The sequence below is a fragment of the Schistocerca serialis genome, chromosome 9, assembly GCF_023864345.2.
Source record: "Schistocerca serialis cubense isolate TAMUIC-IGC-003099 chromosome 9, iqSchSeri2.2, whole genome shotgun sequence".
Taxonomy (NCBI): Eukaryota; Metazoa; Arthropoda; class Insecta; order Orthoptera; family Acrididae; genus Schistocerca; species Schistocerca serialis.
Genome location: NC_064646.1, coordinates 499273681 through 499295779, shown reverse-complemented (window position 1 = coordinate 499295779; position 22099 = coordinate 499273681). Strand labels below are relative to the sequence as shown.

The window sequence follows — 22099 nt, the reverse complement described above, 5'->3', positions numbered from 1 at the left end:
GGGTTTCGTGTCGGGCGCTAGAATTCTCCAAATTGTTCTGCAAACCTATCGCAAAAAATTGTAGCCCCATGACTTGGAGATCATGTGCAGCCATTCATGGATTTCATGTTCCCAGAAAACGATGGAATTTTTATGGTTCACAATGGGCCAAGTAGCCGGAAATAGTCATTTCCAGTCAATGATCGGTTCAGTAGGATCAGAGGACCTAGTCCATTCCATGTAAATATAGCTCAGACCTCTGTAGAGCCCTCGCCAGCTTGCACAGTGTCTTGTGGCCAACTTGGGTCCATGGCTTCGTTGGGCCGGGGCCACACTCAAATCCTACCATCAGGTCTCACCAACTGAAATCGGGACTCATATGGCCATCCCGCGCTTTTTCAGCCACTTGGGGTCCAACCGATATGATCGCGAGCCCCGGAGAGGCACTGCAGGCGATGTCGTGCAGTTGGCAGAGGCACTTACATCGGTCGTCCGCTGCCGTAGCCCGTTAACGCCAAATTTTGCCGCACTGTTCTAACAGATACGGTCGTCGTAAGTCCCACATCGATTACTGCGCTTATTTCACATTACGTTGCTTGTCTGTTAGCACTGACAACTCTATGCAAATGCCGTTGCTCTCGGTCTTTAAGCGAAGTCTGTCGGCCACTGCGTTGTCCGTGGTGAGACATAATGCCTGAAATGTGGCATTCTGTGCACACTCTTGACACTATAGTGTTCGGAATACCGAATGCCCAAACAATTTCCAAAAAGGAATGTCCCATGCGATGTTATGGTTACTTGTGATTTGTAGATTGAGGTGAGAGATAAAATATACTTGTTTAGTCTGCCAACAGATCCGACGTGCTCCTAAGTGTAGTTTACTGAGTCGAGGCGTAGATTCTCTTCTGAAGTGATTTTAATCCGTTATTTAATCAGAATCCCAATACTGGAAATCGAAATTGAGTAATATTATCTATCTACAATCTTACAGTGGTGTTCCGATTTTGTTCCATGCTATTAACAGCGCCAGTCCGCCAATAAAATCTCTTAGTGCGGCTGAAATTTCATCATATGTAAATGCGAACTAATCTCCACTTGTCACCAATGGCTACTCAAAAAATTGCAAAGGTATTCCTACACCGCTCACTGTTTTACTTTTTTAGATGACCATCTCTCACAATTCTTGTTTGGTTATAGCGAATACGATTCTTCCCCAGTAATTTGGTCTATAAAGGTGATCTCCAGATGTGCTAGTTCACTCCTGGTTCACATATATATTAGAATGTATAAAAACGTGTTATGTAGTAGGTTACTGGCATTGCCCATTATGTTTTCTGTCGGTGCCTGCTTTGCCGCTTTATCCTCTGAGAGTGCTAATCTGTTGCAAATAGTGAAGGAGAACACGTTAGAAATGACTAAAGCCCGTTTTACGTTGTGTTTGATTAACGTATGGAAAAACGCTACTAACTTATGCACCAACACAATAGAAAAGAGAATGGAAGTTTGAGCCAGGCGTGGTCGTGTGTTGAGGTGAGCGCATCATAAGCGCAATAGGGCATAAGTTATCAGTGCCAAGTATACTCCGAAAAGTCACTTGAAGATAAATATACAAAATCTGAAGACACACCCCAGAACACGCCATATACTTACTCTGCTGCATATTATTTTGTTTGCTTTATCCTGCTTGCGATTTCTTCACCACTTCTGTTTGAGAATCAATAAAGACTCGCATTCAAAATTATTTATTTACATAAAATCGAAGTTTGGAGTACTTTCAATGCATCAGCACCTTCTGTTTCACCTGTTTGCTAAACGATTCATTCTCAGATAGAGAGCTATCACCGAAAGAAAAAATTGCATCCAATACATCGTTATGTTCTGTATCCATGGAAAATGATTTTGTTTTGTTATATCTTTCCCTTATAACTGCAGTGTATGACATCTTGTGTCCTAAACTGAATGTAGCTCATAAGGTGAACCCACAGAGGGATGTAAGCAATCACTTTCATCCATGGCTAGTCGCCACGAGAATTTGTAAAAGGAATAAGTTTTCTCGATAACTATAACCTCTGTGTTACCACATACACACTACAGCGCCATTCTATTTCCTTGCGCCCAACACATGGTTGACACCCCCCACAAGTCGCACTGTGTAGTGGCGGAACTCACCGCAGGCGAGAGACGGCAGAGTCATCTGGGGGAGGAGCGGTGCGGCTGGCCGTGGGCGGCGCAGCAGTGGCAGGGGTGTGGCCACGGTCTCCCTGCGGCCCACTGCCGGGGCGCGGACTGCCGTCCGTAGAGGCCGGCGCGCTGCAAAGACAGACAGGCAGGGTGTGGTGAACTCTGCCCACTTGGGGGCCAGAGGGCAGTTTGCTGAAATGGTTGAAATGGCTCTAAGCACTATGGGACTTAACATCTGGGGTCATCGGTCCCCTACACTTAGAACTACTTAAACCTAACTAACCTAAGGACATTACACACATCCATGCCCGAGGCAGGATTCGAACCTGTGTCCATAGCAGCAGCGCGGTTCCGGAGTGGAACGCCTAGAATCGCTCGGCCACAGCGGCCGGCGAGTATTTGCTATCTGGATCGCTGGTGGGGGATCGTAGTCACACAAACAACAGAACACACACTGCTAATGACAGAAATGGGTCTGCTAAGATGAATAACTCAGCCTCGATCTGAACAGTTTACACTCTGATTCTCCTGAATTCCTCAGACCAGTAGCTTACCTTAACAAACAACAAAAGAAAGTACAAATGAAACGTGGATACATCAGTTATGCTAGGGTAATACAAGGAGACTGTTGCACAGGACAGGTGGAATACACAACAACAACAGTTACACAGAAATTGCAACAGCAATAATCTTTGAGTGAACTTATTGTGGTACTGCTGTAATCAAATGGTGCTTGTAGCTCATGTGTTGCGAATCAGGCTGTAGGGGGTTCACATGATAGCCAAGGGGGCAGACTGGCGAAGTAAATTCAGAAAAATAAAAGGCACACAGTGTGTGATACAAAGAATGTATTCCAGCGAAAAATTAAAGTGCAGCCAATTTATTAATTTCATCACAGAAACTGAAACATTGCCCACTACACAGATTTGATTCTCATTGTCCATGGGGTCACTCATTGAACTGACGAACGTTAAACGTCATCTGACAATAAAGTCGAATGTGTGTGAGACGAAAACCTATAATATAACTAGAGACGAACTGTATATACATTTACGCCAGGAAACGGGTCATATGTTTTTACTTCAATGACATATAAAATACCGTTTCATTACTGTATTCAGGGTAATTATATCTACTAGATTGTGACTAGAACATTTCCTTGGGAATGAAGGAGTCAATCTGAAGGAACATAATGAGCATGGGTTTCCATATGGAAATGGACAAATTCCATTTCCGTATAGATTCATCAAATCGTGATTACACGTCGAAAGTGGTGAAAGCTGTGACCGGTGCCAGAGAGCAGAAGACACAAGCTAATGTCTGGAAACTGAAAGTTAATCCCTGAAGAGGGCAGGTACTGGTGTGTGTTTACACACTGGATACATATAACTAAATGTATCGGAAAAGAGGCATCGTACGAAAAAAAATGTTCTAGGTGTAAAGTCAATATAAGGATATGGAACATCAGTCTCTGTTACAAATGGCCACCTCTGAACCACCCCTGGTTTGTGGGGCCAACTTTGTATTTTCTAACAGCAATCTTAGTTTTTATTGAATATTCGAATTTTACGCCAAAATGCATATGGATTACCAAGCTATTGTTTCCCATTTGTGTAATATACAGATGACATAGGGAAAGTCCCAGGAGAAGGAAACAGAGCAGAATTCTCCGTATAGCCTTTAGTAACACAACAGAAACAAAGGGACAGGCAAGCAGAGGGCTGATGGCTGCTACTCAATGAGGCAAGCAGACCAATTTGATCAGTAGAACTCCTCCCAGCATGTGTAATAGAAGGGAGTGTACTTAGCTACTGGATGTATCCTGAGAAACAACTAAACAGAAAGAGGAAGGAAATGTGAATAAGGGCCCCAATGCTGCTGTTTTGGTCTTAGGACTTGCTTGTTGCATCGTGAGGTGGGCACAGACTTTATAGGGAATACGCAGCTACACTCCCCTCCACATCTACTTATGTTAACTTCATTACTGGGGTCGTTTTTTCATGCTTCTTACTACCTAATTCATCTGCTTTGATTGGGGAAAGTAAGGGAACTTTATTATGGAAAGCATAGTTGTATTACATACAAGAAACTAAGTGAGAGATATACAACATGCAAATCTGTAGTACTGATGTAGGAATAGTGATTACTTTGTCCATTTACTTTACTACACCTACCCAGAGGTTAACACATACTGTGTGGTCACATCAGAAATCAGAAATTATAAACACGTTACTGGTCTCCTTGAGCCATGCCACAGCCTGCAACAGAGTGCTTAGTGGTGGTATTGGGTGACAGACTTGCTTCACATCTTCATCTTCCATATACTTGTTGTTGTTGTTGTGGTCTTCAGTCCTGAGACTGGTTTGATGCAGCTCTCCATGCTACTCTATCCTGTGCGAGCTTCTTCATCTCCCAGTACCTACTGCAACCTACATCCTTCTGAATCTGCTTGGTGTATTCATCTCTTGGTCTCCCTCTACGATTTTTACCCTCCACGCTGCCCTCCAATACTAAATTGGTGATCCCTCGATGCCTCAGAACATGTCCTACCAACCGATCCCTTCTTCTGGTCAAGTTGTGCCACAAACTTCTCTTCTCCCCAATCCTATTCAATACTTCCTCATTAGTTATGTGATCTACCCATCTAATCTTCAGCATTCTTCTGTAGCATCACATTTCGAAAGCTTCTATTCTCTTCTTGTCCAAACTATTTACCGTCCATGTTTCACTTCCATACATGCCTACACTCCATACAAATACTTTCAGAAATGACTTCCTGACACTTAAATCTATACTCGATGTTAACAAATTTCTTTTCTTCAGAAACGCTTTCCTTGCCATTGCCAGTCTACATTTTATATCCTCTCTACTTCGACCATCATCAGTTATTTTGCTCCCAAAATAGCAAAACTCCTTTACTACTTTAAGTGTCTCATTTCCTAATCTAATTCCCTCAGCATCATACTTAGCATGATGCAATTTATATTTGCGTCCTTGTTGGAAGCAGCAGAGGCAGCTAACAACAATAAAGACTCTTTTACACCAACAGGTTAACAGTAACCCTGTACAGAACACAGAAAAAGATCCACACGTTTCCATGACCTGACTGCAAACTGTAAACATCATTGTTTCTGCTTCTGTCTTGAGCAGCACATAATTGTATCCACCACTACAATGGTTCCTGCTCTCTCCACAGTCAATGTACTTTTTGTTCAGAGGCTTGATGTCGGAATCTAAATCACTGGTTGTTCAACACATAGAATTTAATAGAACTGATGACCGCTGGTAGGTCAATGTAATTTATGAGGCTACGAAAAATTTTTCTCTTCCTTGATTTTGTTAGCTAGTTTACCTGTTAATAAATGCAGTTCAATTATAGTACTAAATGAAACTGTTACAAGAAGTTGAGGAAAACATCAAGACCTATCAGAAAATGGACATCAGTGATCATGTACAGTGATGGAGAAAAAACTGCAGAACCAAGAAAAAGTTGTTCTCCATAAACGAAAGTTAGTAGGTGTGTTTCTACACCTGAAAGATCATGTCTATTCAGATTTAGCGCAAATCGCATAAGGGTGGCACTAGTAGCGCCACTATAGGTATGCAGATCATGTTTGTTTCAAATACGTACTGTAGCGATCGTGAGCGTTAGTTACCTTTGAGATTGGACGGGGCGATTTGATCGGGACAAAGATGCCATTATCATACTGCATCTGTAGCAATAATCTGAGTAGCAGTTGGCACACAGGGACCTAATGAAATATTAGCAATTGTTTATATCAAGGACAGCTCCGAGCCAGACGCCCTGAAGCGTGCATTCCACTGACCCCAAACCACCGTCATTTGCGACTTCAGTGGGATGAAGCGACAGCAGAGTGGAAGTCTGTCGCTTTTTCTGATGGGTTGGTTCTGCCCCAGTGCCAGTGATGGCGATATGTAGGTTAAGAGCAGGCCAGTTGAGGACCTGCAGCCAACCTGTCTGCATGCTAGGAGCATTGGACCTACAGCTGAAGCTATGATCTTGGGTGCAATTTCCTGTAGGAGCAAAAGCACTGTCGTCGTTATACCATGCACCCCGACTGCAAATGTGCGTCAGTCACGTGCGATAGTACCTGTTGTGCTGCCATTCATGAACATCATTTTGTTGCCTTGATTTCTGGCTCGCCATATCTGTCTCCAATCGGGTACATATGGATAACAAAAATGGTTCAAATGGCTCTGAGCACTATGGGACTTAACTTCTGAGGTCATCAGTCCCCTAGAACTTAGAACTACTTAAACCTAACTAACCCAAGGACATCACACACATCCATGCCCGAGGCAGGATTCGAACCTGCGACCATAGCGGTCGCGCGGTTCTAGACAGTAGCGCCTACAACTGCTCGGCCACCCCGGCCGGCTCATCAGATAACATCTCCAGCATCATCTGTAAACAGCATTAACTCTTTCTGTGTTGACCAATCAAGTGAAACAGGCATGGAACTCCATCACGCAAGTTGACATCGGGTACCTGTACAACAGTATGCATTAACATTTACATGCTTGCATTCAACATCCTGGTTGTTACTCAGCTTAGTAGTGTGGCAGCATGTCACGATTGCAATGGCAAATCTACAGCTTACATTCACCTGTGATGTTAATGAGTTACATATGTTCCCTAGACAAATGCGTTCCCAAAATTTCATTGCTCTCTATTAATTAGTTTTTGCTTATGTGACTTTTCCTGTCAGATGTCTCTTTGTTCTATAAAACTTGTACTCTAAGTGTAATTATTGGTTCTGAAATACAAAAGTACATACAAATTTTCAAGACAGGCAAGTGGCTTGTCACTTGCTTACCTGGCTTCTGCTGGAAGACTCGCAAGTAGGTGACCCAGTGTGACCACATCTTCAGGATGAGTGTGCACTGCATCAGATCAGCCCTGCGTGATCATAACCTGTGCGACATTGGCCTTTATGAAGTTAATGGCGGCCTGTCTGAGGCTGGTGCAGGAGTGCCTGATCGCCAGAACAGCTGCGGCCGCCGCAGTCTTGACTGACAGCTGAGCAGCCACGAACTGCTCGCACCGAGCCTTCAGGGCCGACACGCCGTATTTATCAGCGGCCGCCAGAAGCTGGGGTGCCAGGCTGGGCAGCTGAGGGGCCTGGAGGGTGTAGAGGTAAACGACCAGCTGGCGCAGCACCGGGCCCTCGACGTCCGGGACTGCGACCTCACCGGTGTTGGCTTCCAGTGTGTCGTGGCGAAACATGCCGCCAAACACGGGACTTCTATCGGCCAACACAGCCCTGTGCGCCACGAGACGTGTGCCGCCCGCCACCAGTGTGACGACTGCGCCGTCCCCTGCGTCCAGAAGGGCGCCCAGGTCCCTGGCTGTGGTCTCCATAACCTCCTTGGTGGGTTCCATTGTGGATGACTCAGCAGCCCTTTCTCCCACATGGCACTCTCTGTGCTTGTACGAGCCACAGGCAGGACAGTGTCAAGCGAAAAGTGGTAAATATTTTGACATCTGGACATTCATGTCATGAATAGGCCTCACAACCGTCTGACTTTCGAAAATCGCGCCTGTGCAAAACCAAATATATCTGCCTTGCAAACTAAAGTGCAAAGACCACATTGCAGAATGGAAGGTTTGTGATGGACTTACAACTGACTGTAATCTCAATTAGTTTACAATAACAGATGCAGATAGTGTCTTTCACGCTATCATGCAGCCCAAGTGAGTATGCAATTTACGTAAAGCGATTTGGGAACTTTTAAATCCAGAATACAACATATAACCACTGCAACGGCTTGGATATGATGTTTAAGCCACAGCCAACAAGTTCTTCAAATGTTGCTGACCGCACACGATAAGTCCATCCCAATATTTGTTAGGCAGCCAAAGGTTTTTGAAATTCCCTGCTGTTTCACCCCACAGAGATGGACAGCACAGCAGTTCACAAGATACTACCATAGAACTTCAGGGGAAACAGAACTTCAAACAAGGCTTAGTTTTATCGAACAGTTAAACAATAATATAAAGAAAGCGTTACTCCAATGAAGAGCACAAAATGCGGGCAATTTGTCGAGGACCAAATTGCGACAGACATTTTGTGTTTCACACACAAACATACAACAAACACGGTTCGATTAACCACTGTATTATCGACCTTGGGACGATCTAGAGGTATGATGATGACGGCCAGAAGACATTAGATCTCTGTTGACAGAAGACATAACAGTATCTTCGCTGACAATTACTCCAGCAGCATGTGAATGATGTTTTGATTTCATTTACCCAGAAGCACATGGGGCTGGGCAATAGTAAAGATAAGAAAAAGAGAAAGCACGAGGGGTTGATATAATTATGGCACAAGTGTTGCATCAGCTAGTGGACCAAATTTTACCATATATCTAATGGCGTCATTCAACGAATTTTCCTTTGTATCGATTAGTCATCAGAATCTATAGATTCTCAAGTATCATTAGGGAGAAGACAAAGATGCAAAACAACTTAGCCCTAACAATATCAAGGAACAGCTTGCATTACCAATATGGGGAGAAGGAAGGAAGGGCACGGTTTGTGTCCACTCTAAAAAATTAAAATTATATTATCAAAGGACTTTTGAAGAGGTACTTATATATAATTAGGGTCCAGAACCTGAAACACCTCTTCAAATAATAGCGATATCAAAGCACTTCTGATAATGTGTACTACTGACTTCATAACCAAGTCAACAAATAAGGAACGCATATTTCTTTCAGTGTTGTTGACTCTAAACATAATTTTCAAAGAGGTACTGATGTGTAAGTATGGCTCAGAACTTGGAAATACTGTCTACGATTTTCGTTTGGGAAACTGACATCTACTACTGTGACTCAAATTTTTGTGTTAACTGAACTGAAATTTTTAAAACATATATGAAATCTGATAGAATTCATTAACAACAACAAATACCTCTTTAAAATTTTAAGATATAAAAAACTGACTAGATAACAATATGTGTATAGATGGGCATAAATTACCGCTACCACCCCTCCCACCTTGGTATTGTGAGGCTTAAATCTTACAGCACAATTGTCTGGTAATACATCGAGGATGCGGTAAATCACGCAATGGATATCGTGAATATCTCAGACAATTACGGTATAGTTATAATGACTGATAAAGCTGGGGATATCTGTCATTTATGGTTGCCTACACATTTAGGAGACTGAAGCAGATGGGCTGTCTCAATAGTCTCTATAACATCCTAAGATGTTACTGCACACACAGGCAGGTGAAACTAGAAACCATCGAAAGGAAATTGTGAAAAACATCACCAAAAGCTACCCACAGGTTTCTGTTTGTTATCATTAATGAGCCAGCTTCATAGCATAACAAATACTAGAGGCTGCAACACCTAAGCAGACGACCTACCAAATTTTTGTATAGTATCTGCCTGTACAAGCGCTATATCAGAGGAAATTAATAGGGAAGTTCTAGCAAGACTAAGTAATTGGTGTATACGAAAGAAATTTACAATAGCAGCGCACAAAACAGCTTACATATTAGTGAATATTATAAAGACTATAAAAGCCAACAATCAGAATGTATGACCAACTAGTGAACAGAGAAGTGTCACAAACATACCTCGGTATAAATATCGATGAGGACACCCAATAATCGTGTGTCACAGAGGCATTAATATCCTCAACAAAATAGCAATAAATGTGCAGCTGCCTCCAAATGCAACAAGATCATATCACAGTGCATCCTTAACTGTTGTTATGGGCTGTGGATTGGGTGACTCATATAGCCAGAATTTTGACAGTGTGAAGAAGTACCTAGTGCTAGGCGCCTGTAGGCAGGCAACGTCTTAACAACGCTCTGTTCCAGATATCTGCCAGCAGGCGCATAGGACAACTTCACAGGCTGTCTCTGTAGAGGTACACTATTCAGATTCTCAATGGAGGTGCGCAAGTGCCACCGAAGATGTTGCCAAACTGAGGGGCTCTTAGAGCGATCCGTTGCTTTTTAATTCACACTTGTGTCAGTCTCTGTCCTCTGATATCACACTTAGCTCTAACAATATCAAGGAATTTTATATAACGTCCATTACCAAGAGGATGGGGGGGGGGGGTGGAAGTTGGTGGCAGGGGGAAGGTAGTACTTCGCGCCTATCCTAAAAAATTAAATAGTAACAACATACTTTTGAAAAGGTCCCAGAACAAGAGGGCTTAAAGTCCATAAACATCCTTTGCTGCTTTGTATCACGTTCAAATTTCGGCAAATAATTCTGAATGTCCCCTGGTGCTTCCAACATAGACATGAGAGCAATAATTGCGGTTGCGCTGCTCTTCAAAGGGGGGTCAGATCAAGTACAATGGGGATACAGGACAACGATATTCTTATAAATGGGCTGAAACGTTTGGGGGTGTCAGTAGCGTCAAAGGTTGTCAAGAGTGTCATTTTGCTACTTATCACATAGTAGCCTGTCATTTTCGACTGTGAAATGTGTGAAGTCAACGACCAAACAAAAGATTGGTTTTATTAACACCCTTTGTCACCTCCTGAGGGCTTTTCGTGTCGATTCTGATGTGCGATGTGTCTGAAAAGTTTTCCTCTGCTGTCCATAACATAACCACGTCATTTCGACGCTGGGTGTCGCAGTTCTGACCGCCATCGCTGAGACTTCAAAATAAGGAGCGTGTGTGATTTTCCCAACATGTGACACTTCCATCTCGGTGTTGGGCCTTCTTCTGGCAAAATTTTGTGCGAATGTATCATTAAACGTCTAATGAACTTCAGAACTGTGGCCTTTGACTCACATGTGTCACACCCTGCAGGTGGTAGTGTCTTCAGCCCAAGTATAGCGTTCCATGGCGCCACACTTCTGCACCTTTACAGAGGAAGTTTGTAGGCACCTTTGTGCGTCGTAATGAGTGACAATTAATGGGTTCCGAAAAAGTGATATTGCACACTGTAGACTATTCCCATTGATGTTAGTTTTCTATCAGCGAGTCTAATTCTCGCTGAAGAAATTCTCAACTCCAGTTCATACTCAGCATCGAAAATGTCTAAATTAGATGGTCATTGTGGTTCTTTAAATAAAAGGTCAAATTATTCATTTACTGCAAATTCATTGCTTGATTCAACACTGATAGTTAGTTAATTCTTTTCACAAGAAAATTAGCTCTGAGAAAACTAAGAAACAATAAACACCTGGGAATAAACAATATTCTTGCGAAACTTCTGAAAGCGGGAAGAACAAAAAGGAAATTCAATGTTAACAGGAAAACATACCAGATATCGAAAAACACCTTGCATTGCCAGACCGTCAAGCAAGGTGTGTCTTAATAAAGCTAAAATTACCTGTAATTTAGCCTAGTTGCCAATGTGTCATAAAATAATGACTTGCTACATCTTCAAACAGTTGTGCAACTTTCTTACAAGGGAACCTCCCCGTCGCACCCCCGTCAGATTTAGTTATAAGTTGGCACAGGGATAGGCCTTGAAAAACTGAACACAGATCAATCGAGAAAACAGGAAGAAGTTGTGTGGAAGTATGAAAACAATATACAAACTGAGTAGCCCATGCGCAAGGTAGCCAACATCAAGGAGAATCCGAGCATATGAGCGCTGTGGTCCCGCGGTTAGCGTGAGCAGCTGCGGAACGAGAGGTCCTCGGTTCAAGTCTTCTCTCGAGTGAAAAGTTTAATTTTTCATTTTCAGACAATTATCAAAGTTCAGGCACTCACACATAATCAACTTCGCTCTCCAAAATTCCAGGACATGTTCAGATTTGCTTGGACATATGCAGGATTTGACAGTCTACAAACGGAAACATTTGAAAACGTAAAAAAACATATGTTTTGACAGAGCACAGGCAAAACTGTGCGACTGTGAAACTGTTGCGTTCATTTGTTGCAGTTTATGTGACAAACTCTTATGTTTTCATCACTTTTTTGGGAGTGATTATCACATCCACAAGAAAACCTAAATCGGGCAAGATAGAAGAATCTTTTTACCCATTCACCAGGTGTGCAAGTTAGATGGGTCGACAACATATTCCTGTCATGTGACGCACATGTCGTCACCAGTGTCGTATAGAATATATCAGACGTGTTTTCCTGTGGAGGAATCGTATGACCTTGCTTTCAAATGTTTTCGGTTCCTATTGGAGAGGCACGTCCTTTCGTCTACTAATCGCACGGTTTTTCGGTGCGGTCGCAAAACACAGACACTAAACTTATTACAGTCAACAGAGGCGTCAATGAATGAACGGACAGATCGTAACTTTGCGAAAATAAAGAAAGTAAAATTTTCACTCGAGGGAAGACTCGAACCAAGGACCTTTCGTTCCGCAGCTGTTCACTCTAACCATGGGACCACGGCAATCCTCAGCTCGCAATGTCCATGATGTTGCCTATCTTGCGCATGGACTACTCAGTTTGTATATTTTGCTTATTTTTTCATAGTTCCACACAACTTCTTCCTGTTTTCTCGATTGATCTGTGTTCAGTTTTTCAAAGCCTATCCACTGTGACAATTTATAACTAAATCTGAGGGGGGTGCGATGGGAAGGTTCCCTTGTTAGAATATTAATTTGGCTTCCAGAAAGCCAAGGAATGAGGGAAGGAATATTAGCTTCAAAATTAGCTTGCAACATTCATTGCTTTTGTAGACATACAGAAAGTGGCTGAAACTCTGAAGGAAGTAGGAATAAAACACAAACTTTGTTTCACCATTTGTCATTATCAGAGAACGATAACTTGTATAGCAGCTTTATAAAAAGGTGAAGGTTGTTATAATAGATGAGAAAAACGTAGACGCGCTTGTCGCACACATGTTTTACCTGATAGAGTATAAATCTCGAATAAATCTTACATAAATGGATAAAGTTATGTGAAAGGGATATAACATGTAAATAAATCGGTCTGAACCAAATGTGTTGATTTGTGAGAATGAACGACTAACCAGCATTGGAGTACATCCATGGACAATCTACTGGAATATGGCAACTAGTTACTTATTTGAGAAACAAGATCACCAGAGCTGTAACAAGGAAATATGAAATAGAAAGCAGAACTGTCAGTGGAAAAAGTTCCTTCAATATAGTGAATAAGATATTAACCTCCAAAAGTAACTGGCAGCAAATGAGAAAAAACAGTTCGGAAAGGGCGTGTTTCATGTGTGGCATTGTGTGGCTGTGAGAGCTGGATCCAGGAGACGGAGGAAAGAAGGCGACTGTAACCTTTAGAGGTATGCTGTTACAAGCGCGTCCCGAACATAAAAAGCTATTGATAAGATAACACGCGGCGAAATGCTTAATGTGTGAGAAGGGGAGTTTGTGGAAAATCGTCATCAAACATTCATATTATTGGTTGTCTATTGAAACGTGAGGACCCCTAAAAGCGACAATAGATAAGTGAATGGAAAAGTACTAGAGACATACCAAGACGTACAAAGCAAATTATGAAAGATGTCTTTCTGCCTTCTACTTCATATCGGTTGCAGGTCGGCTGCTATCATCGCCTACGACGGACCACTGAAGAAGTGGAAATCTTAGAATACACTCTAGAATGGGCAGTTTAGTAACAGATATTGATACATTTTACCTCTCTCAATTCCTAGTACCATCTTTAGCGAACCATGTCCCAGCATCCAAAACTCCTAAGCCATGCCATTTTAATATTGATGACCTGCATGTGCAGCAACCTCAGTGTTCTTTATCATGTACCACCCAGCTTTGTGGTTGAATTCTCTCTCACCCCTGAGACATAATTAAAATTTATCCACCCTTTTTTTATTTAAGTTATCAGCTGGTTTAACGCGGCCCGCCATGAATTCTCTTCCTGTGCCAATCTTTTCATCTTACAGTAGCATTTGCAACCTAAATATTTAATTATTATCTGGATTTATTCCAATATCTACCTTCCTCTACGCTTTATACCCAACCAGTTCCCTCTTGTACCATGAAAGTTAGTCCCTCATCTCTTAACAGGTGTCCTATCATCCTGTCCCTTCTTTTTGTCAGTGTTTTCCATATACTCCTTTCCTCGCTAATTTTGAGGAGAACCTCCTCATTCCTGACCTTATTAGTTCACCTAATTTTCAACATTCTTCTGCAGCACCACATCTCAAATATTTCACTTCTCTTCTGTTCCAGTTTTCCCACTGTCCATGTTTCACTACAACCCTCTTGTACGATGAAAGTTACTCCCTCATCTCTTAACAGGTGTCCTATCATCCTGTCCCTTCTTTTTGTCAGTGTTTTCCATATACTCCTTTCCTCGCTAATTTTGAGGAGAACCTCCTCATTCCTGACCTTATTAGTTCACCTAATTTTCAACATTCTTCTGCAGCACCACATCTCAAATATTTCACTTCTCTTCTGTTCCAGTTTTCCCACAGTCCATGTTTCACTACAATACATTGATCTCGTGGACTGTGCGGCTGGTCCAGGCGGAGGTTCGAGTCCTCCCTCGGGCATGGGTGTGTGTGTTTGTCCTTAGGATAATTTAGTTTAAGTAGTGTGTAAGCTTAGGGAGTGATGACCTCAGCAGTTAAGTCCCATAGGATTCCACACACAATACAATGATAATCTCCAAACGTACATTCCCGGAAATTTCTTCTTCAAAGCAAGTGCTAGTCTTCTTTTTATGTCGTCCTTACTCCGTCCGTTATGGGTTATTTTTCTGCTTAATTAGCAGAATTCCTTGAATTCATCTACTTTGCGTTCCACAATTCTGATCTTAAGTTTCTCATGTTCTCGTTGCTGCCATTATTCATTATTTTCATTTTTCTGCGATTTACTCTCAATCCATATTCTGCACCCATTACACTGTTCATTCCATTCAACAGATCTCGTAATTCTTCTTAACATGTGTGATGTTGATCTTTTGCAGCCGTAACGACGTTTACGTGCCCTGTCTCTCATCAGAAGCCAGACTCACTGCATGGCTAACCGCTGACTGCTCTGTGAGGGCAGTAGCAGCAGCAGCTCTGAACAGGTACGCACCCTCCCGCTACCAGCTCTAACGACCTTCAAGCCGCAAACTGACGACCGCATAGTTCCAAAAATATGCCGCAGTCTTGCAATAATCTCGTATTTTAATTTAGTGTGGCATGACAGTACCTGCTTAAAATGCATAACATTGTTTCCTATATTACATTGCTGCCTATAATTGTAACAAGGTGTAATATTATTGGGATTTCCGTAGTATGAAAGCTGTGAGTACCCTTGAAAAGGCATTCACGTAGCTGTATATTAAATGATCAACCTATGAGATGAGACCTATTCTTTGAAAGACATTTGTTTTATATAATTTACGTAACTCTAAAGATGCGCATCTAGCGCGGACGCTAATACATCGATTGCGCAGTCAAAGAAACATTTTAACAGAAGCTGAACTGACGTTCCACTTCGATTTAAATAAAAGATGAAAAAAAACTTTTGTAGATCTTCAGATTTTAATGTACTACTTCTGCTTGTAATGTGAAAAGGTAAAAAAAGGGTCGACTTTAAGCTAGAAAAGTGAGCGGTCTTGCCAGCGTGCAGACAACATTATTAATTAATAAAATTCAAGTAATTTATGTTCGAAACTGTAAATCGGCATGTTATTGTTATGAAGGTTTTGAACAGTGCAAGAATTGCCTTTAACGAAGGAGAAAAGTAATGACTGTAATTTGTGACAAAAACGTAAACCAAATAGACAGCACAGGGCAGGCTGAAATCTGATCGCACCATACAGTTAGAAAAGTAGTTATGTAAGTTATATTGTTTATAAATAAGCCCTAATTTGCTAGTGAGAATTGTTTGAATATATTTAGTGTTTGCCAGATTTCTTATTCTGTTCTTTTCCTTCATACTTTTCTAACCTCCATGCCATATTATTTTTATAAATGTCAAACAGCCTTTACTACAGCAGAGAATACTGCGGCATCCTGGTCGTGTACAGAAGGCCGCCCTTTGTCTTCTATACAACTCATAGATGCCCCATTTATTAATGATTTCATTTGCAAATTCAATTTTTTTTTACTGTTCATTGTTAAAGGTCCCTTAGGTAATTATAAAATTCATACTGATTACGTAAAGAAATCCGGGTTGTTCTTTTCCAAATAATAGAAGTCTTTGCGTAATCAGAAACTAGCCTCCTTCTGACAACGATCAGGAGCCGACCAGAAGACGGACGTCTTCGACCGCTTTCGTGTCTCCTGTGGCAAAGCTGTGCCAAACTGGGAACACGACATTCTAGTATGAAACACAGATTTAAATTGAAAGAATTGAAATATATTTAACCTAATAACTTTTTTTATCATACTAGAAAGGCTTACACACTGTGTAAAATACACGGTATGTGTGTACAATCTCAACAGCTGTACTTAGCTCAAACCTGAGAGCCCGCGGCCCACCGAACGTTGCTTGGAGTGTGGGAGCACGCTTCTGACGTTTGAACTAAGTACAGCTATTGACATTGTACACACGTATCGTTTATTGTACATTTTATGCGAGTCTTTTGCCCTTTTGGGCGTTCTGTATTATTGTTGGACCATGGATCTTTAGGCAGTTTGTAGTTTTAGTGTGTCCCGAAGAAGGTGTGGTTATCCGCACTCTTCGCAAACAATATGTAAAATGAAGGACTACAGACGTAAATTGGGTTTGATTATTGATAATAGAAAGTAACTTGAGTGGGAGGCATTTTAATGAACGTTTGGTAACTTTATACGCTTCCGTGTGGAAGACAACCGTGTGTGAAATATTGCTGTCAAACTTACAAAATCAGCGAGGCATTCGTGACAGAGTAGTATAGCGAGCACTTGTGTAAAGGAAGACAAATGAATCGACGGAACGTTATCTCGCGCAGAGTTGTCGGTCATGTGTCGATCATGAATAATGTTCGGGTCGAACTTGCAAAATTCTTGCTGCTTTCGTATGACTAAGTATATCACACTTTTAGCACTGTAAACTTGCGTAGACAATATTAGTGCAGACGTAAATACGGACTTGACAACCATTTCTTGAATCTTAGTGGCAATAAATAGTCAATAGAACTTTAAACATTTTGCTACATGAAGGTAGAACCCGAACGTCCGATATTTATCATGAACTTTCAGGAAATGATTTTTAAGTAGAATTCGCGGCGTCAGTCAGGTAGGTATTGGGTGGGAATTTCTTTAACGGTGCTTTGCATCACGTAGGCAGTACCCGCTACGACAGAGTGAAGGAACAAGGAGGACACAAGAAGCCTATCGTAGGTAGGTGGATTGGACTGTGAGAATGAGATAACAATAAGAAGGAAAACCGAACCCCACCACGCCGCAAAACGTAACGTCGTGAATACCGGACAGGTACAAGTCATGTGGCCGACATTGCCTGTACTTTGCGTTGGACTGTGTTCATTTGCTAACTGGATTCAATTTAGTGTGTATGTCGTAACGCTGCAAAGTTGGAAGAGGAATTTTCGACTCAAAGTATAATAGGGCTCTTACTCAGTATATGAATAAACCGCAAGAGAGAACAGGACTCACCGTAGAATGAGGGGGGAGTGTCTCCAAGCAAGTGATGTTCGTCGCCGCAGCCAACACACAGAGCGTCCCGGCAGCTGAAGGAGTCGCAGTGTACTCCGCGTCACAGCCCACACTTCCTTATACGGCTACAGAAGGCCGCGTGACGTCGCCGAGCCTTGCATTGCTGTAATGATGTGGCGCGTATCAGCGCGTGGTTTATCTCGAGCGTCTGTCACCAGGTGCGGCAATCTCGATCTATCTTAGCCCTAAGACATGTTGTCAGAAACGCGAAATCTCAGAATTCTTTCTGTGATCTTCTTTAACTGGTTGCTGCGAAACTGAACAGTTCACTAACCTCTCACTGTGAACACATCAGCCAGGCAGTTGGGGCGTCCTCTCTAAGACTGGTGTTAGTGCGGTCCTGACGCAGAGATGAATTCCGCTTCACGTGTCAAAATGACTGATATCAAACGAAAACCACAAGACAGTTTTTTCTGTAAATAGTGTAACTGCTTTTATTGCAATCGGTGCTTCGGTAGCATTGGGTAGTAAAATTAAGCATTTTGTGTGTTCAGTGGTAACTGAAAGGTGATTTATATGGTGTTTTGTCTGGTGATTTCAAATCTGTTAAGGTTTTTTATTTCTGTTGGACATAGGTTGTTTAAACACATACATTTAAATCGGACGAATTTTTATATTTATTTAACGTTGGAAAAAGCTACGTTTTGGACGTATTTCACAAAGGGAAAACAGAACTTCTTATAATAAGTTTCCTTTAATTTACGTCTATGGTCACAAACTTTTAGTTAACAGATTACCGGTTTCGGTAATCTGTAACTTATTACATATACGGGTCACTGTTTTTTGGCGACGATGTCGCAGCTTGAGAACTTCTTGTATCCTAGGTCTAACCCGAGAAGCAGGACTATCACCTTTAAATCGCCACGTATATGCCATTCTTAGGTATGATATTTTATACTGTGCAGCAAAAGCTTCATGTTCTCATGTGATTCCTTCATATATGCAGAGGGATCGACGGATATTGGCTGCCATAGTGCAGGAGGACTTCTTTGAAACAAGTCTTAGAAGAATCAATGAAAAGTGGCCATTCATGGGATTGTGCGGTTTCCCAACGACTCTCCGCATCAGTAAAGCACACTAAGTTGTCTTTGTTGGCGAAAAGATGTTCATACTGTTGTATTATACGAAAAAACATACCCTTCCATTTTTATCCAGAACATTCCATCTTTTCAACCTTTAAACCACAATCTCAGCTTGTTTTCTTAAGAGCATCACGAACCAGATTGTTTAATTCAGACTGTGTAATCATACTATGTTCAGTTGTACATTTTTGTGTAGGAAAACAATGGTTCCTGTCTTCTACTGCCAGAAAATTCATTATGCTTGGACTCGCCAATAACTGTATTCCATGTTTCCAGAATGAGATATTCACTCTGCAGCGGAGTGTGCGCTGATATGAAACTTCCTGGCCAGGAAGTTTCATATCAGCGCACACTCCGCTGCAGAGTGAATATCTCATTCTGGAAACATCCCCCAGGCTGTGGCTAAGCCATGTCTCCGCAATATCCTTTCTTTCAGGAGTGCTAGTTCTGCAAGGTTCGCAGGAGAACTTCTGTAAAGTTTGGAAGGTAGGAGACGAGGTACTGGCAGAAGTAAAGCTGTGAGTACGGGGCGTGAGTCGTGCTTCGGTAGCTCAGTTGGTAGAGCACTTGCCCGCGAAAGGCAAAGGTCCCGAGTTCGAGTCTCGGTCGGGCACACAGTTTTAATCTGCCAGGAAGTTTCGTATTCCATGTTACTGGTCTTTGAGGAATGGGCTGGCTTAAACTGCGCTGTGAGGCACAGGTCTTTTAGCTGAAGCAAGATGAGAATACTGGACAGCGTGCCTAGTCTTCGATGTTACTCCAGAGATCTGTGCAACGCAGAAGTAGCAGTCTGTTATGTGGTTCTGTGGTTCTCGGCAAGCCATGGGAACGCACAATCGCATGTGATGAGATCTGGTAAACCACAGACTGCCCGACACATGGTGTAACTGAGGAGCACATGGAAGACTGAACGGCTGACTTAAAGAGTGTTGCTGATGCTGGCCCCGTCGTCAAAGCTTTCATCTGGGATGTCTCCAGTGTCTGCGTCCCTCACGCTGTCCTCGGGAGGTCCTCTGGACGCCTGAGTGTCTCTGGCTGCCAGCACTGGTCACAGGTGGGAACAGCTGTGTCCAGCCTCTGTGGTGGGCCCCGTGACACATCTAGTTTACATCCCTACGTCATAGCCTGCGTTTCCGATCTTGTACGGATATTTATATACATGGAGAAGTACAGCAATTTCTGCCATTTGGCAGTTTTAATTTTATCTCACGAACATTTGAAGGAAAAAATTTGAAAATGTAAGGCATGTTGCCGGAAGGAATCCATTTCTTCGTGAAACTCCTGTTCCATTACGCTGCGACAACTCATCCTTAAATTACAGTGAATAACAATGATTTTTTAAAATGAGAAATTTTTATTAGTTATTGTGTATTTTGTTCTGCTGATTCTGAATAGGAAGTTAGAATTGTTCTTTTGGAATCAGATTTTTTGTAACGCATTTAGTCTGCTAATTCCGAATATGAAGTTAAAATCGCTCTATCGGACTCCAGTTACTATAATAATGTCTATATATTTTAAGCTACGTTACTTATTATTGGATATTAACATATGTTTCAGTTATTTGCAAGTACTACTAGAAACGCCCTGCTAATCCTGCAGGACAGAACAGTAATGCATTAACTATGCCCGCACCCTATCCAGCTTACTGTCACTAGGTTGGGTTCCCTCCAAATGGTGTCCTCAAGGCCTTTAATAGCCTCAAACAAAAATTCGATGCCGCTCCTGTCTCAGCCACCACCGCCGACGTGACGTCAACCAGCTGAAGAATGGCAGCGTGCTAATGGGCCACCACTTCCGGAACACTGCCCTCAATCGGTTGGCACCTTATTGCCAACTCGTAAACAAGGTGGTGCTTTCTGGGCAGGCAGATCCCCGCACATTGTCTGACTGCAATTACGATAAGCACCTGAAACTAGTAACGGCCAAAACAGTATGGTGCCACAGAACACAAAAACAGAACAAGAGTGAAACTGGCAGCAACTGGAATGGCAAGCGCAAGTGTAACCACACTCTGCTACCAGTGAGACGCCCTCCTAACCCGCAGGACAGGACACATAGTTTCAATTCTGAAAAGGAGCCAAAATAAAGGGCTGTCAGTTACACTCGAACGTACAACTTTATTATTTGATCAAACATTACAGGAGGCCAAAAATTTTTTTTTAAACACACAGCTTTAACCTTTGGGAGTTAATTATCGGCTGAAAACCACTTTAATTTAAAAACAGCTGAAGACCAATAACTTAAAACGCAAGCAAAATCAGAAATTTAAAAGGCAAGCCTTATCTTGAAATAGTACTTTAGTTAGGCTGAAGTAAACAAGTTACCTTCAAACCGGCTGAAGGCCGTAGACTTAAAAATTCAATAAAATTTTTTAAAATGCCAAAGGGCTTACGTGAAACAGTTCTTTAAACTAGGCTGAAAGCCTTAACAGTAAAACAACTCTAATTTAAAAGACAAAACTGGCTAGAAGCCATACAAGTACCAACAACAAGAACAAATAAAAGAAAAGGCAGTACACCCAAGGGCGCTCAGATGTTCGAGGATCGGCCTGGAAACCAAACACTAACGCTCACTTAGGTGAGACAGGCAGTGTGGCCAACCATTCACGATCCCGCGACAATCCAACCGACCGACAGTCAGCGGACCCACCGACAAGATACTTCCACTTCATCCGACCAGGGCACAACAGGGATTTCAACTAAACAACGTAGAAGATATTGGCGCCCACAACCAACTATACACGGAGCTGTTAAACTACACACCGTGCTTAACAGCAATTACACTGTCTGAAATTTACGTCAACGGCCAGGGCGTGACGGCTACGGTCGCAGGTTCGAATCCTGCCTCGGGCATGGATGTGTACGATCTCCTTAGGTTAGTTAGGTTTAAGTAGTTCTAAGTTCTAGGGGACTGCTGACCTCAAATGTTAAGTCCCATAGTGCTCAGAGCCATTTGAAACATTTGAACCATTACTTGTATCTGGACGTTGTTTCCAGACATCTATCCGTAATACTTTTTCTCTGGACGTGAGCAGGGCTACCTGCCCTAGCAGTATGGGACATCTTGAATACTCTTCGAGACAGAGGTCGATCCGTGGCAGAGGCAGCTCTGCACCACTGTTACGCAGTGTACATCTTGCTCAACTCGCGTACCGATCGTGGGAGGAATGGCTATCTGTACACCTCAGTACGCGGCGCATCATGTCCCGTGGGGTACGCGCGATGCAGGCAGAGGAGCAGTTCCACAGCCTAAAATGTACACAGGCCCGGGAAATTTAGCGGAGCTGCGAGAAGACGGCGTTCCC

At 42.4% G+C, this 22099-nt stretch overlaps 1 protein-coding gene across 1 annotated transcript in view; it reads right to left on the bottom strand.

The window, feature by feature from the left end:
- The window catches only part of LOC126419741 (ankyrin-3-like), a 126470-nt gene that overhangs the window by 2053 nt on the left and 102318 nt on the right, over positions 1-22099 (bottom strand). The window contains exons 5-6 of the mRNA XM_050086918.1: positions 7158-7609; positions 2149-2289 (exon numbers count right to left, since the gene is read on the bottom strand). Of these exons, the coding sequence (XP_049942875.1) occupies positions 2149-2289; positions 7158-7609 (593 nt within the window). The remainder of the gene's footprint in view (positions 1-2148; positions 2290-7157; positions 7610-22099) is intronic.